The sequence below is a fragment of the Acomys minous genome (genome assembly GCF_964271855.1).
Source record: "Acomys minous genome assembly, chromosome: 14".
NCBI classification, from domain to species: domain Eukaryota; kingdom Metazoa; phylum Chordata; class Mammalia; order Rodentia; family Muridae; genus Acomys; species Acomys minous.
This window is the reverse complement of record NC_140496.1, coordinates 17,759,793-17,772,532: the sequence shown is the minus strand read 5'-3', so window position 1 is coordinate 17,772,532 and position 12,740 is coordinate 17,759,793. Positions and strand designations below refer to the sequence as shown.

General features: G+C 44.1%; 1 protein-coding gene across 8 annotated transcripts in view; it reads left to right on the top strand.

Annotated features, from left to right (window-relative positions):
* Positions 1 to 12,740, top strand: part of HYDIN (HYDIN axonemal central pair apparatus protein) — a 346,689-nt gene that overhangs the window by 181,641 nt on the left and 152,308 nt on the right. For 4 of the 8 annotated variants that reach the window (XM_084757699.1, XM_084757700.1, XM_084757698.1 and 1 more), the window contains 2 exons: positions 3,279 to 3,422; positions 7,854 to 8,167. In XM_084757699.1, the coding sequence (XP_084613825.1) occupies positions 3,279 to 3,422; positions 7,854 to 8,167 (458 nt within the window). Of the gene's footprint in view, positions 1 to 1,377; positions 2,985 to 3,278; positions 3,423 to 7,853; positions 8,168 to 8,279; positions 8,323 to 8,727; positions 8,928 to 12,350; positions 12,686 to 12,740 lie in introns of those variants that run through there. The other 4 variants (XM_084757701.1, XM_084757704.1, XM_084757703.1 and 1 more) reach the window with 4 other exon arrangements.

The window sequence follows — 12,740 nt, the reverse complement described above, 5'->3', positions numbered from 1 at the left end:
GAGCTGTGCTGGGGTGGGGGGAGCTGTGCTGGGGCGGGGTGGGGGGAGCTGTGCTGGGGTGGGGGGAGCTGTGCTGGGGTGGGGGGAGCTGTGCTGGGGCAGGCGGGTGGGGGGAGCTGTGCTGGGGCGGGTGGGGGAGGAGCTGTGCTGGGGTGGGGGGAGCTGTGCTGGGGCAGGCGGGTGGGGGGAGCTGTGCTGGGGTGGGGTGGGGGAGGAGCTGTGCTGGGGTGGGGGGAGCTGGGCTGGGGCAGGGGTGGGGGGAGCTGGGCTGAGGCAGGGGTGGGGGAGCTGGACGTTCCAGCCAGAGCCAACACGTCCACGCTTCCATCGCAGAAGCTTAATTAATTGGAACCCTGTTAAGAACTGTCACCAAGACAGTGTCGCTTCTCTTTTCAAGCTTCGAAGGCCAGTGCGCACTTAACTAAAAATAGCGAATGTACACCGGTAATTCTCTGAAATGGAAACCGTGTTTCCCTCATTCTTGGTGTATGAGACCAAAGGGAAGGGGTATACCAGTGCAGAATATACCTGCAAGCGTGCAAACACTCCATCATTTTGCTTTAGGCAGAGCAACACTGCAGAGAAAGGGTCGGATGGAATAGAACACACAAGACCATTTTATTGTGGTAGTAGATTCCATCATACTTGGTCCAGGAAACGTGTTGAGCACCCCATGGACAAGTTGCTATGTTAGGATATGAATAAAAGACCTTTACAACGTCCAGGGGGTCAGGGAGATGTACAAGTTCAGATCAAACCAAATTTTTGAATGTCTGCCATGTACTGGACACCTACAGTGTATACAGAGGAGAAAAGGCTCTGGCTTTGCCAGGCTGCAGGACGTGTGGGTACTGAGAAAGTCGGGTAATGGTTTGAGTGGCAGCAGAGCTAGCCGTGAGGCTGACAACCTCCACGACACACTGAACACAGACACACTGTGGGAGTGCCTGGGAAGTCTCACTGCTGTCTCCAGTCCTTTCATTGTAAACTATCAGAAATGATATTTATTGGCAAACAGCTGCCCGAAAACGGTGGCTTCATATTTTCCCTGAAAACAGCGATTCAAAGGAATTTAGCGAGGATTTATTGAACACTGTTCTGTGTAAGATATTATATGTAAAATATGCAACATAGTTTCTTATTCACTTTTTCTAAGCCTATAAACACTCATAGCGTATGCAGACAGTGTACCTTTCATCTCTTTATATCCCCCTGCCTTTTGACAGAAGCAGGATAATATATTCTGGCTTCAGTGTTTGTTGTTGGAGTTTATCATTAAAGTGCAATTAAATTGCATTAAATGAAATTTTCTGAGTGCTGTGATAGCTTCTCATTGGATTAAAAAGTGGATTGAGGACCAGTGAAGTGGTTCTGCAGGTAAAGGTACCTGCCTCCAAGCCTGATGCTCTGTGTTCAACAACGCCCAGGACCCACACGGTAGAAGAACATATGCAACTCCTCCAGGCTGCCTTCTGATGTCCCTGCTATCCGATTCAGCGCTTTATTTCTTTCTTCCCAAATGTCAGAAGCTTGAATTTCCTCCCCGTGTTTTCCATTGCTCATCTCCTGCCCATCATCAGAATGTATCAGGGATGATTAAAAAAAGAAAGAAAGAAAGAAAAGAAAAGAAAAGACAACACGCACAAGAGACCTGTGAGGGCTTGGTATTTGGCTTGAGTTGGCCAGCATGCAACTGTTCTGCCTCCTCGCTGTTGGCCCAGGCCAGTGCATCTGACGTGATACCCTAGAATATAAAGCTATGAACCCTACTTATGGGAAGAGTTCTCTCTTCCTCCCTACTCCATCAACTCTTATGCTATTTGTGTTGTTCATGCACTATGGAGATGAAACAGCCTCTCTGTGGGATTGAAAAGGTCAGCTGAAACTTCGGTCTGCTTGCTTCATGAAGTTCCAGCAGCAGATTCTGTCTACTGATATTTGGGGAGACAAACAGCCCAGAGAGAAAGGGTCATTTTCAAAATAGATTGGCTTCTCTGGACTCCGGTTCCTTCTCATCACTAACTTCCAAATGGCCTCTTGCCAAAACCGACCAAGTGTGGCTTCTTTACTTGAGAGCCATCTGCAGTGACACAGCAGCCTTCGGGGAAGGGCACTATATGGACAACTCTCTAGGCAGCCTGCTCTTTAGTGGGCCTGAATACGCTGCTCCCCATTCTGTGAACCATCAGTGCAAAGGGAGCCACTGTCTATGTTTATCCTCAGAGGGAAAGAACCAAAGACTGGCATCCTGTGACAAACCCAAGACCAGACTTCTGACATAACCTTGGCAGTACACGGGAACTGGTGGAATACCACCAAAGCAGAAGCTTGAGCACCCAAGCTTACCCGTGGCCCAGGAAACCTAAAGACCACAGCGGGAGGAAGATGGTATTGGAAGAACACCCGGAAGATGCAGTCGGACCAAAATATGAAAGCAGGGTCAGGAGGATGGTCCAATCAGAATGAGGAGAAAGCGCGGGTCAAAATGTGGAGGCTTTTTCTTTAAAGGATACATTTTTCTTTTAATTTGAAGAACCCTGAAACAATTAGAGTTCTTATCTTACAGGCTACGGGTTAAAGCTTCTGGCCTCCTCCTGCTGATGCTAAAGGACCACCCCACCCCCTTATCAGATCGCACAAAGATTAACGCAAGCCCCAACATTAGAATGAGGAAACCCCAGCCTGAGCAAAGGTGCCCTTTCTCTGGCTGAGCAGTGCAATCCAGCAGGTCTCACCCCCTCCCCTGCTACTGAGGGAAGTCACAGGGAAGATGTATGCGCATTCGCCAGCACAACAAGATAACGGCATCTGCAACGTGGATACTCTAAGCATAAGAAGGGGGAAAAAATCACATAAAAGCAAAGTGTTTTATCTGTTGTAACAATTCCTCAAGTCTTTCACAAGATATCACAAAGTTGTTAGTCCCGTGGCAGCACGGCAATGTGTGCAGTGACAGTTTGACCTAGTAGCTGGGTTTCTGTAGGGTTGGGGGGGGTTGTTGTTTTTTGTTTTTTTGTTGTTGTTTTTTTTTTAATAAAGCAATATGAGCCTCTCAGAAATCCAACCTGTGTTTTCTGGGTTATATAAATTCATGTTTCAGAGTCCTAACATAGCTCATTCCACTTTATTTCCGTAACCCTCCACCCGGGGAAATAAATGTCTGTGAACGGAGGGTGAGGAGGTTTTCGTTCAGAACTAATGAGACTCGTTACTCGGGGCTCCATGTACTTACTGTGACTTGGCTTTTGTTTCTTCTTTTTCCCTTCCCTCTTGTCCAGAAGCCTAACACCATGCTGGAGCCTGATTACCAAGCCCTGACTATAAAGAACGTCGCGACCCTGCCCGTGAGGGTGCTGCTTTCCACAGCTGGACCCTTCTTCATATGTGAGACTGATAAGTCCTTGCTGCCTACAACTCCTGAGGTAACTCGGCAGGGAGCTTGTGTGTGCGAAAAGGAAGAGAATAAAAATAAACTGCCTAATTTCTGTCCAGAAAAGAATACAAAATGACTCTGGAAACCAATAGGAAAAAATGCAGGAAATTGCAAAAAAAAAAAAAAAGGCAATAAATTATTTCAATTATCGGTCGGTGGGAAAACCCATGCATGGTATAAGACCTTCCAGCCCATAGGCTGACCCATTCGCTCCTGTCCATCATAATGAAGTTAATCTATACAAAGCAATGACTCACTACTAGTGAAATCCAACCAAAGTTCCTCACACAAAGACAAAGACATGGGCTCCCAGTGAATGAGCCATCTCCAAATACTAGGAGACTTGGTGCAAGGTGCAAGCCCACCCCTGCTGCCAATCCGATGCAGGAAGCAGCATTCTCTAAGCACCACCCCCCATCAGATTGTCCCTATGGTTCTGTGCTGGGCTTGAGCATTACTTGGGAGATAGTATACCAGACAGTGCCCAGCTGGTCTCCTTCAACCACAAGACAAGGAAGACCAGCTAAGATTTCTCAACACGGAAAAACAAGAGACAAGCCGCGAGCAAGAGACGGAAGAAAATCTCCTACAGTGGGACTCAGCTGAGGGAAACCGACAGTACAGGCCTATAGCTCTCTCTAGAGCCTCGGAGAAGCACAGCTGATAGGACCCTGGCTCTGAAGAAACCTCAAAGACGAGGCAGGCGTGCACAAAGAAAGAAGAGACGGGAGGTGACGTCACAGAGCACAGAGAACAAATGGGTGGGAAGATGGGAGGATTTCAGACATGAGTGCCAGTCCCAACCAGAAGGCCCCGCCCACTGTTGTTCTTGTACTTATAATGAATAAAAAGCAGGGAACCCCCCATAATAAACGAAGAGCCCATGGCAATAAATAAGTGGATAGTGGATAAATGTAACTAAAGAATGAGATTTTAAGCTGACTTAGACTTACAGAATGACGACTTTATAGTGAGTTAAGGGAGGAAGATGCTACAAAAATCCGCACCCCGGAAAATGTTGCAGTGACATTGCAAAAAATGAAGATGTTGTGTCCAGTGGGTTCTGGAGTGCCTCTGAGATAAGAGACAATACATATGAGGAGAATGCTGAAGATGGGGGGGGCCGTTATATGTGTACCGGACCCCAGCGAGATAATACAGACTACACGAAAATAGTTCCCTTCTCCACAAAGGTGAGTCAGAACATTTGGGGAGCATCTCACGACTCGGGTAGCATCGGTGCTGTTGTCCCAGAGTAAGTTCCTTGCCCTTTCCGTCATTCTAGCACCCAACCGTGAGTGCTCATCCCTTCTTGACACGCCCCCCCCCCCCCGGGAAAAAAAAAACATGTACAGTGGACCAACTCCATGAAAATAATTAGGAAATGGAGGGCTGGAGAGATGGCTCCACGGTTAAGAGCACTGGCTACTGTTGCAATGGACCTGAGTTCAGTTCCCAGCACCAATATGGTAATTCGTGGCCACTGTGACTCTAGTTCCAAGGGACCTGTCGCCATCTTCTGGCCTTCATGGGTTCCCACACACATGTGGTCCTCAGAAACTCAGCAAATACACACACACACTAAATGAATAATTAAATATTTTTAAAAGATTTTTAAAAATCTTCCTAGTAGTGCATTTCCATTTTTCATATTATTTATATACCCTTAATTAAAATTTAAATTTATTAAAAATAGAGAGCTTCCATGAGTCAACAAGAAAAAGAACTGTAGCCTAATAGAAGGCCAGAAGAAGAGAGCAGAGCTCGCAGAAAGAAAACGACTCTTAAACACAAGAAAACAGGTTATTCTTTCCTCATATTGGAGCAAATAGAGGCATATAGCATCATGGAATAAGCTTGTCAGATTAACAAAGAGCAAGCATTAGACAGCACTTAGCTTGGGTAGGGTATATGGGAGCACAGTCTCCTGTGTTGTTGGGCACATATCTTCTCTCATGTACACATACCTCCCACATAGATAGACTCATACACATAAATAAAAATAAAATACTTTCAAAAGGCAGATATTGAATGATCTTGTATAAAGAAAAGTGAAAGGCAGGCAAAAAGGAATGATGTGCCATCATATGTAAAAAGTAAACATGCACAAATGTGATTGCATATCTGTGGAATATCTACAGAGATAGACAGGTCACTTGTAAAGCTGGTTACCTCACGTGAAGGAAACTGGGGTAGCAGTATGAAGAAGATAAGTAGAAATTGGAGTTGCTCTATCTACTCTAATATAAATAAAATCATCCTGAAAGTTCTTTTAGAATAAGGTCACTACTCGTTTTGTGACTAAATGATATAGGTTATTCAATAATAAGACCTATCTTAGTGAAGCCACAAGACTCATTTGTAACCCAGGAGCTATAACATCTAAGCAGAGAAAAAGAGAACGATTAAAAGATGGTTTTTGTTATATTGACTTCAAACTTCTCCACAGTAACTTAATGTTGCCCAGGAAATGACTAGAGTTTTAACAGCAAGAAATTGTGATGCAAGGATTTTATTGGAAACCATGATATCCTCTGAGGGGGGAAAAAAAAGGCAACAGAAAGATACTCTTTGGATGCAAGGATTGATAAAGCACGCACATCCCCTTGCTTAAAAGAATTGACAGTGGAAGAGATTCGCCTAAAGAATCAGACGAGGCACTCGGGGACCAATACTGTAATACTGACCCGGATGCTCAGTCCACATAACAGAGGCCATACAACTTCAGCAGCTGGAGTTTTCACATGCGTTCATTTTAAGCCACGGCTTTTAAAGATTCACCACAGCCAGTAGGATTCACAAGATGGAAGCAGGTGGAGGGGGGCAGTTACGCAGCTCTGTGGAGCAGCTCTTACCTGGCAGTGCATGAAGACTGGGGTCGTGCCCCCAGCACCACAAAGGGAGGGGCCAGTAACAAGTGCACTGTTCATCCATTTTCCCTTTTTTTGTTCATTTCTGAGTTTGCATTTTAATTACATTTTCCCCTTCCCTCTCCTCCCTCCAAACCTACCCATACCCCCCTCATCTGTCTCTCCTTCAAATTCACGGCCTTTTCCTCATCAGTTGTCATTGAATGCATATGTGTATTTGTATATGCAAATATATCCCCAAATATACATTGTGGCCCTTAACCACAGCTATCTCTCCAGGCCCCTGTCTTCAGGTTTTTTTTTTTTAAGCTCAAAAATATTTTGTAATAAAATAATAAAGTGATCCTGTTTTTAATAAAATGCAGCCCATTACCTAGAACTAATGTTTACCAAAAATATGAGCTCTGAGAAATAGCATGGTGAAAGATCTCCAATTTAATTTTCCTGCTTTTACATACAGAGTTTAGATTTTGTAGATGTGCTTAATTGCTACAGAATCCTGCTTCTTGAAGCAACAGTTTCAATTCAATCCTCAAAGACAGATATTGTAGAGACGCATGGAGATGTCTCTGTCTAAATTGTACCCAGGTGTGTGAGTGTCAGGGCCAAGATGGAAGGGCAGGTATCCAGTATGACTCTGAGAGATTAGACAGATTGAAGCGTTTCTGCTCTCCCCCCTCCCTCCCTCCCTCCTTCTTCCCTCCTCCCTCCCTTCCTTCTTTCTTCTATCCACCCATCTCTCCCTCCCCCCAGTTTCTTTGTGTCTCTATCTCTGTGTCTCTTCTGCATCTCCCTCTCTCTGTCTCTTACTCTCACATACCCACACATGCACACACACACACACACACATGCACACACACACACATGCACACACACACCCATGCACACACACACACCCATGCACACACACACACACACACACACGCACGCACGCACACACACACACACACCCGCACACATGCACTCACACAAATACACATACACACGCACATGCACACACACACACATGCACTCATACATATATACATTTGTAGCTATCTTGGTCTGTGAGCTGATGGTTCAGAATGTCTGGGCTGAATACTTTATTAAGGAAATGAGGTTTGTTTGGGTTCACAGTTCTGCAAGTCAAGAGCATGGTGTCCATGAGAGGGCCCCATCCTGCTTCAAGTGGTGGCAAAAAGCAGAAAGACAAGTGGATATGTACGGAAGAATAACATGAGGGGCAGCCTTGCTCTGTAACAACCCACTCTTGTGGTAACTAACCCATTCCTGTGAGAAAAGAACTCACTCCAGGCCTCCATCCCCAATCATAATCAAATTTCAACATGAGTTTGAAAGAGGGAAAAAAAACATTTTAAACCTAACTAATAGCTCCTAGTTATTAATAGACAAGTATTTAAATATGTATGAGTGTGTGTGTGTGTGTGTGTGTGTGTGTGTGTGTGTGTGTGTGACATTGTGGAAGCACGTAATTTGACTATCCTGTGTCATGTATTGCACTGGACTTTCAAAGTATTAGAGTCGGTAACTTCCTTTTATCTTGTTTATAGCCTATAAAACTGGAGGTTGACGAAGAGAAAAATCTACTGGTCAAGTTTGACCCCTCCTACAGAAATGACCTGAACAACTGGGTGGCGGAAGAGGTTCTGTCAGTCAAGTATGTGGAGCACCCTCAGGTGGACAACCTGAACTTGCGAGGAGAAGTGCACTACCCCAACCTCAGCTTTGAAAGGATGGTGGTGGATTTCGGCTGCATCCTGAATGACACGGAGGTCATCCGTTACATCACGATCACCAACTGCAGCCCCATGGTGGTGAAATTCCGCTGGTTCTTCCTGGTGGACAACGATGAGAATCAGATAAGGTAGGCTCCCCCACCCCCAACACCCCCAGGAAGCCCGCAGCCCCGTGGTGATCACATAGTTCCTTTGTAGCCTTCCTTTTGGTTAGCCGTGATCTGCATACTGGCCTTTCAGGAGTATTTTCGATCTGAGAAGTCATTACTGATGGAAATAACAGGATCTAAAATTGTGGCTCAGCTCCGATTTCCAAGCTGGAAAGCGAACACATTTTTCAAAACCCTACCACCACCGAAGTCGAGAAGGAATAAATCAAAACGTTTGCTTTCTGTTGGAATCGAGTGGCCAGCTCACTAAAAGTCCGTCACTAAAAATAGTCGTTGCAGAGTTCTTAGCTGATTATTTCACTGTGGTAAGAACACTTCATTTGAGATCCACCCTCTTAACAAATGTCAAGCGCACAGTCTAGTACTGTTGACAACAGGCACAATGCTCTACAGCCGACTTCCAGAACGTCACCATTTCTCACTGAAGCCTTGCTGTCCCTGTTGGTACCCATTCTCCTCACCCCCAAACTTTGGCAACAACCATTCCACTCCTTGATATAAGAATTTGATTATTTTAGATAAATCATAGGATGGCTGTTATTTTAAAAAATGACAATGTCGATAAGACATGGAGAAATCTAGAACTCTGGACACTGCTACCAGAAAGTCAAAAAACAGGATAGAGGCTCCTGAAGGAATCAGGATGTGGCTGGGTGATAAAACTTTGCATCTCCGAGTTCTCCCCTGTGTTGTCACATATTGCAGAACTCCCGTCCATAAAAGCTGAATAACTTTTTCTTCCATCGTATGTAAATGCTTCATATTATTGATAACGTTTGTCTTTGAAAAATCTTACCTTTTGGGACTAGCACTGCAACAAACAGATTTGAGATTCTGATTTAGTCTGTTGGATAAACATCCAAGAGTGAGATTGCGGGATCAAATGGTGGTTATTATTGTTTTATTTTTTTTACTGGTGAGGCTAGAACTCAGAGTTCCATATGCGCTACATGAGTGCTTTAATCTTAGAACTGTTTCCCAGGGTGTGTTTTCAATCTGGGAAAAGCCTCTGTGCTCAGCTCCATAGCAGCTGCCCCATTGTGTCCTGGCAACAGCACACTCTGCTCACCACAGTACCACTGCCTGTCTTTGGTCTTTGGAAGAGCAGCCATGCTAACAGCTGTGAAGGGAGCTCTCACTGAGGCTGCGATTTGCATCTCTGTGATGATTGGTGATGTTGAAGGGTTTTGATGTAACTGTCAGCTATGTGTACATTTTGGAGAGATATCTATTCAAAGCCTTAACCCATTTTTAAATGGGCCCATTAGCTACCTGCCTTGGGAATTTGGATTGGCTATTGAGTTGTAGGAGTTGCTTACTAGCTATGGAAATTAGCCCCACTCACCCTCTCCTGAGGCAGCCCTTTCACTCTGTTGATATTTTCCTTTGCTGTGCAGAGTCTTTTGCGTTTGGTATGGCATCACTTATTTTTGTTTTTGTTTCATTGGCTATGGTTTTCTGCATATGTGCATGTGTGTGTTCATGTGTCTATAGCTATTGTGTGTGTGTGTACACAGGTGTGCATGCACATGTTTGCATATATGGGCACATGCATGTGGAAGCCAGAGGACAGCCTGAAATTTTATTCCTCAGGCACCATCCACCATGGTTTTTAACATTAATTTATAATTTTTAAAATTAGCTTAGAAGGAAAGGGAGAAATAATCATATTATAATTATATTACATTATAATTATAATCCCTACTATACCTTTCCCCTCCTTCTACTTTGTACTATTTGTCTTCCCTACCTCCCCCCCTTAAAGCCTCTTTTTATTGCATTCTCACTCGTTCCTTTCTGATTTCCTAGTCTATACCTATATTTTCTTCCACCTGGATATTCACATTTGTTAGAACAGAGACTCAGATCTGCAAATGAGAAAGAAAATTTGGTGTTTGTCTTTCTGAGCCCGGGTTATCCTGCTTAAAATTGTGTTTTTCAGTTCTTTCCACTTTCCTACAAATTTCATCATTCCATTTCTCTTTAGAGTTGAATAAAATTCCGTGTGTGTGTGTGTGTGTGTGTGTGTGTGTGTGTGTACTTTTTAACAAATTCCTTATTCATTCATCTGTTGATGGACATCTAGGGTTGTGTCATTTCCTTGGTGCTATTATGAAAAGAGCAGTGATGACCATGAGTTTGAGAGAGTCTCTGATAAGGTGTAGCAAGCATCCTTTGGGCATGCTCAGCGTGGTACAGCTGGGTTATATTCTAGTTCGGTTGGGTGGGAGGTACGGGGAAAGCCTCCACACTGATTTCCATAGTGACTACACTAACTTGTACTTCCCACAACAGCGTGTAAGACTTCCTTTCCTCTAAAATCTTTGTCAACATTTGTTTTTATTGTTTTTATTTATTTTTTAACTTATTATTTTGTGTACAGTGCTCTGCCTGCATGTACATTTGCATGCCAGAAGAGAGCATCAGATCACGTTATTAGCCGCCATGAGGTTGCTGGGAATTGAACTCAGGACCTCTGGAAGAGCAGCCAGTGCTCTTAACCTCTGAGCCATCTCTCCAGCCCCAGCATTTTTTTTCTTGATGTTTGCCATTCTCATTTTGGTGACATAGAATCTCAAAGTATTTTTTTAAGATTTATTTATTATTTTTAACATGAAGACGTGCCATGGGTATATGTATGTATGTGCACCACGTGCACACAGATGCCTGCCAAGACCAGAAAAGGACACCAGGTCCCCTGGAACTGGGGTTATAGGCAATTGTGAGCTACCGTGGGGTCCTGTAGACCAGACCTTAGTCTCCTGCAAAGGAAACGAATGCTTGTAATTGTTGAGCCATCACCTCACCTGCCCTATCAAAGTTGTTTTAGTTGTATTTCCCTAATAGATAAAGATTTTTGAACACTAATTAAGATACTTATTGGTCATATGTGTTTCTTCTTTTTGTTTTTGTCTGTTTGGTTTTTTGTTTGTTCCTTTTTAAAGATTTATTTACTTATTATGTATACAATGTTTTGCCTGAATGTACACCTGCAAGCCAGAAGAGGGCACCAGATTTCACTATAGATGCTTGTGAGCCACCATATGGTTTCTAGGAATTGAACTCAGGACCGTTGGAAGAGCAGGCAGCGCTCTTAACCTTTGAGCCATCTCTCCAGCCTTTCTTTTTGAACACTATCTCTTCAGATCATTGTCCCTTTTGTTGATTGGCAACTTTGCTTCTCCGGTGTTTGATTTTTGCAGCTCTTTGTGTACTCTGGGTATTAGCCTTTGTCTGAGATGTGGCTAGTATGGAGTGTTCCATCTACTTACTCTGTTGATGGTTTGGTTGGTGGTTGTATTCTGGCAGGGATGGCTACGAAGAAGCTTCCTTCCTTCCTGTAGTCAGCCCCTTTGTCAATTCTTGGAGTGGTTGCCTGTGCCTTTGTTGCCTAGACCTGTTTTCTGCAGTGTTCTCCAATGATGTGTTTCAATTTTTAAATTAATATCTCAGATCCAGCTTGAACTGGTTTTTGTACAGGATGAGGGATACAGATCTAATTTCATTCTTCTGCAGGTGTCTGTGTTTTTTTATGACAGTCTCTCACTAGCCTGGAGCCTATCAAATAAGCTAGACTGACTGGCCAGTGAGGCACGGCAGTGCCCCTCTTATCACTTTCCCTGTGCTAGGATTCCAGGCATGCGCCATGCACCTCACCAGGTGTGGGTTCTGGGTCATCGTGTTTGTTTGGCAAATACTTTTCTAACTGAGCTTTAATCATCTGACCCTAGAGTTTTGTTTTTTATTTTATTTATTGGGGGGAGGGCAGTGTACATGCCACAGCGTACATGCATAGGTCAGGGTACAGCTTGCAAGAGTTGACACTCTCCTATGTGAGTCCCAGGAATCAAACCCTGGTCACCAGGTTTGGCAACAGGTCCCTCTAGCTGATGAGCCATGTCACTGGCCCCTGGAGTTTTCCTAATGAGCATTGCAAACCAAACATATGGCCTGTGCATTGAGTGTACAACCCCACTGAGGTCCATATTGCTTGTTCTGAATATTTGAATAGGTGTCTAGTCCATATATTTTATATGCAGAGTTGGAAAATAGTGGGAAATGATGAGGACCTCATTTTATTCTTAGTCCATGGCCAGGACTGATAGGATAATGTATACTTCCTTCCTGCATGTTTTGACAGCTCAGTGTTGAGCTGTGGACAGTGCACAGCCACTCTGGCCGAGGAGACCTTTTCTTATGTCCTTAGTGGCTTGTCAATGCTTCCAGTACATAATCCTCATCTTATACATGACAACGGCCCTTTTCTTGCCTGTGCTTGTTACCATGGTGACGATGGCTTGCTCTGGATGTCTTCTGTGGACATCTAGCAATGACCCAGTGTCTCATTGAAGCTGTCAGCCATTCCCGGGCCTGAGCCTTGGAGCCTGCTCATTAAATGCCACGGACTGTTTGGGTTTGGAATAAAATTCTGCAGATGAACATTTAAAATAATTATGGGAAAATCATCCAACCTGACCTAATGCACTTTGAATACCAGATTTTGTGAAATTATTCTGATGTAACACAGTTA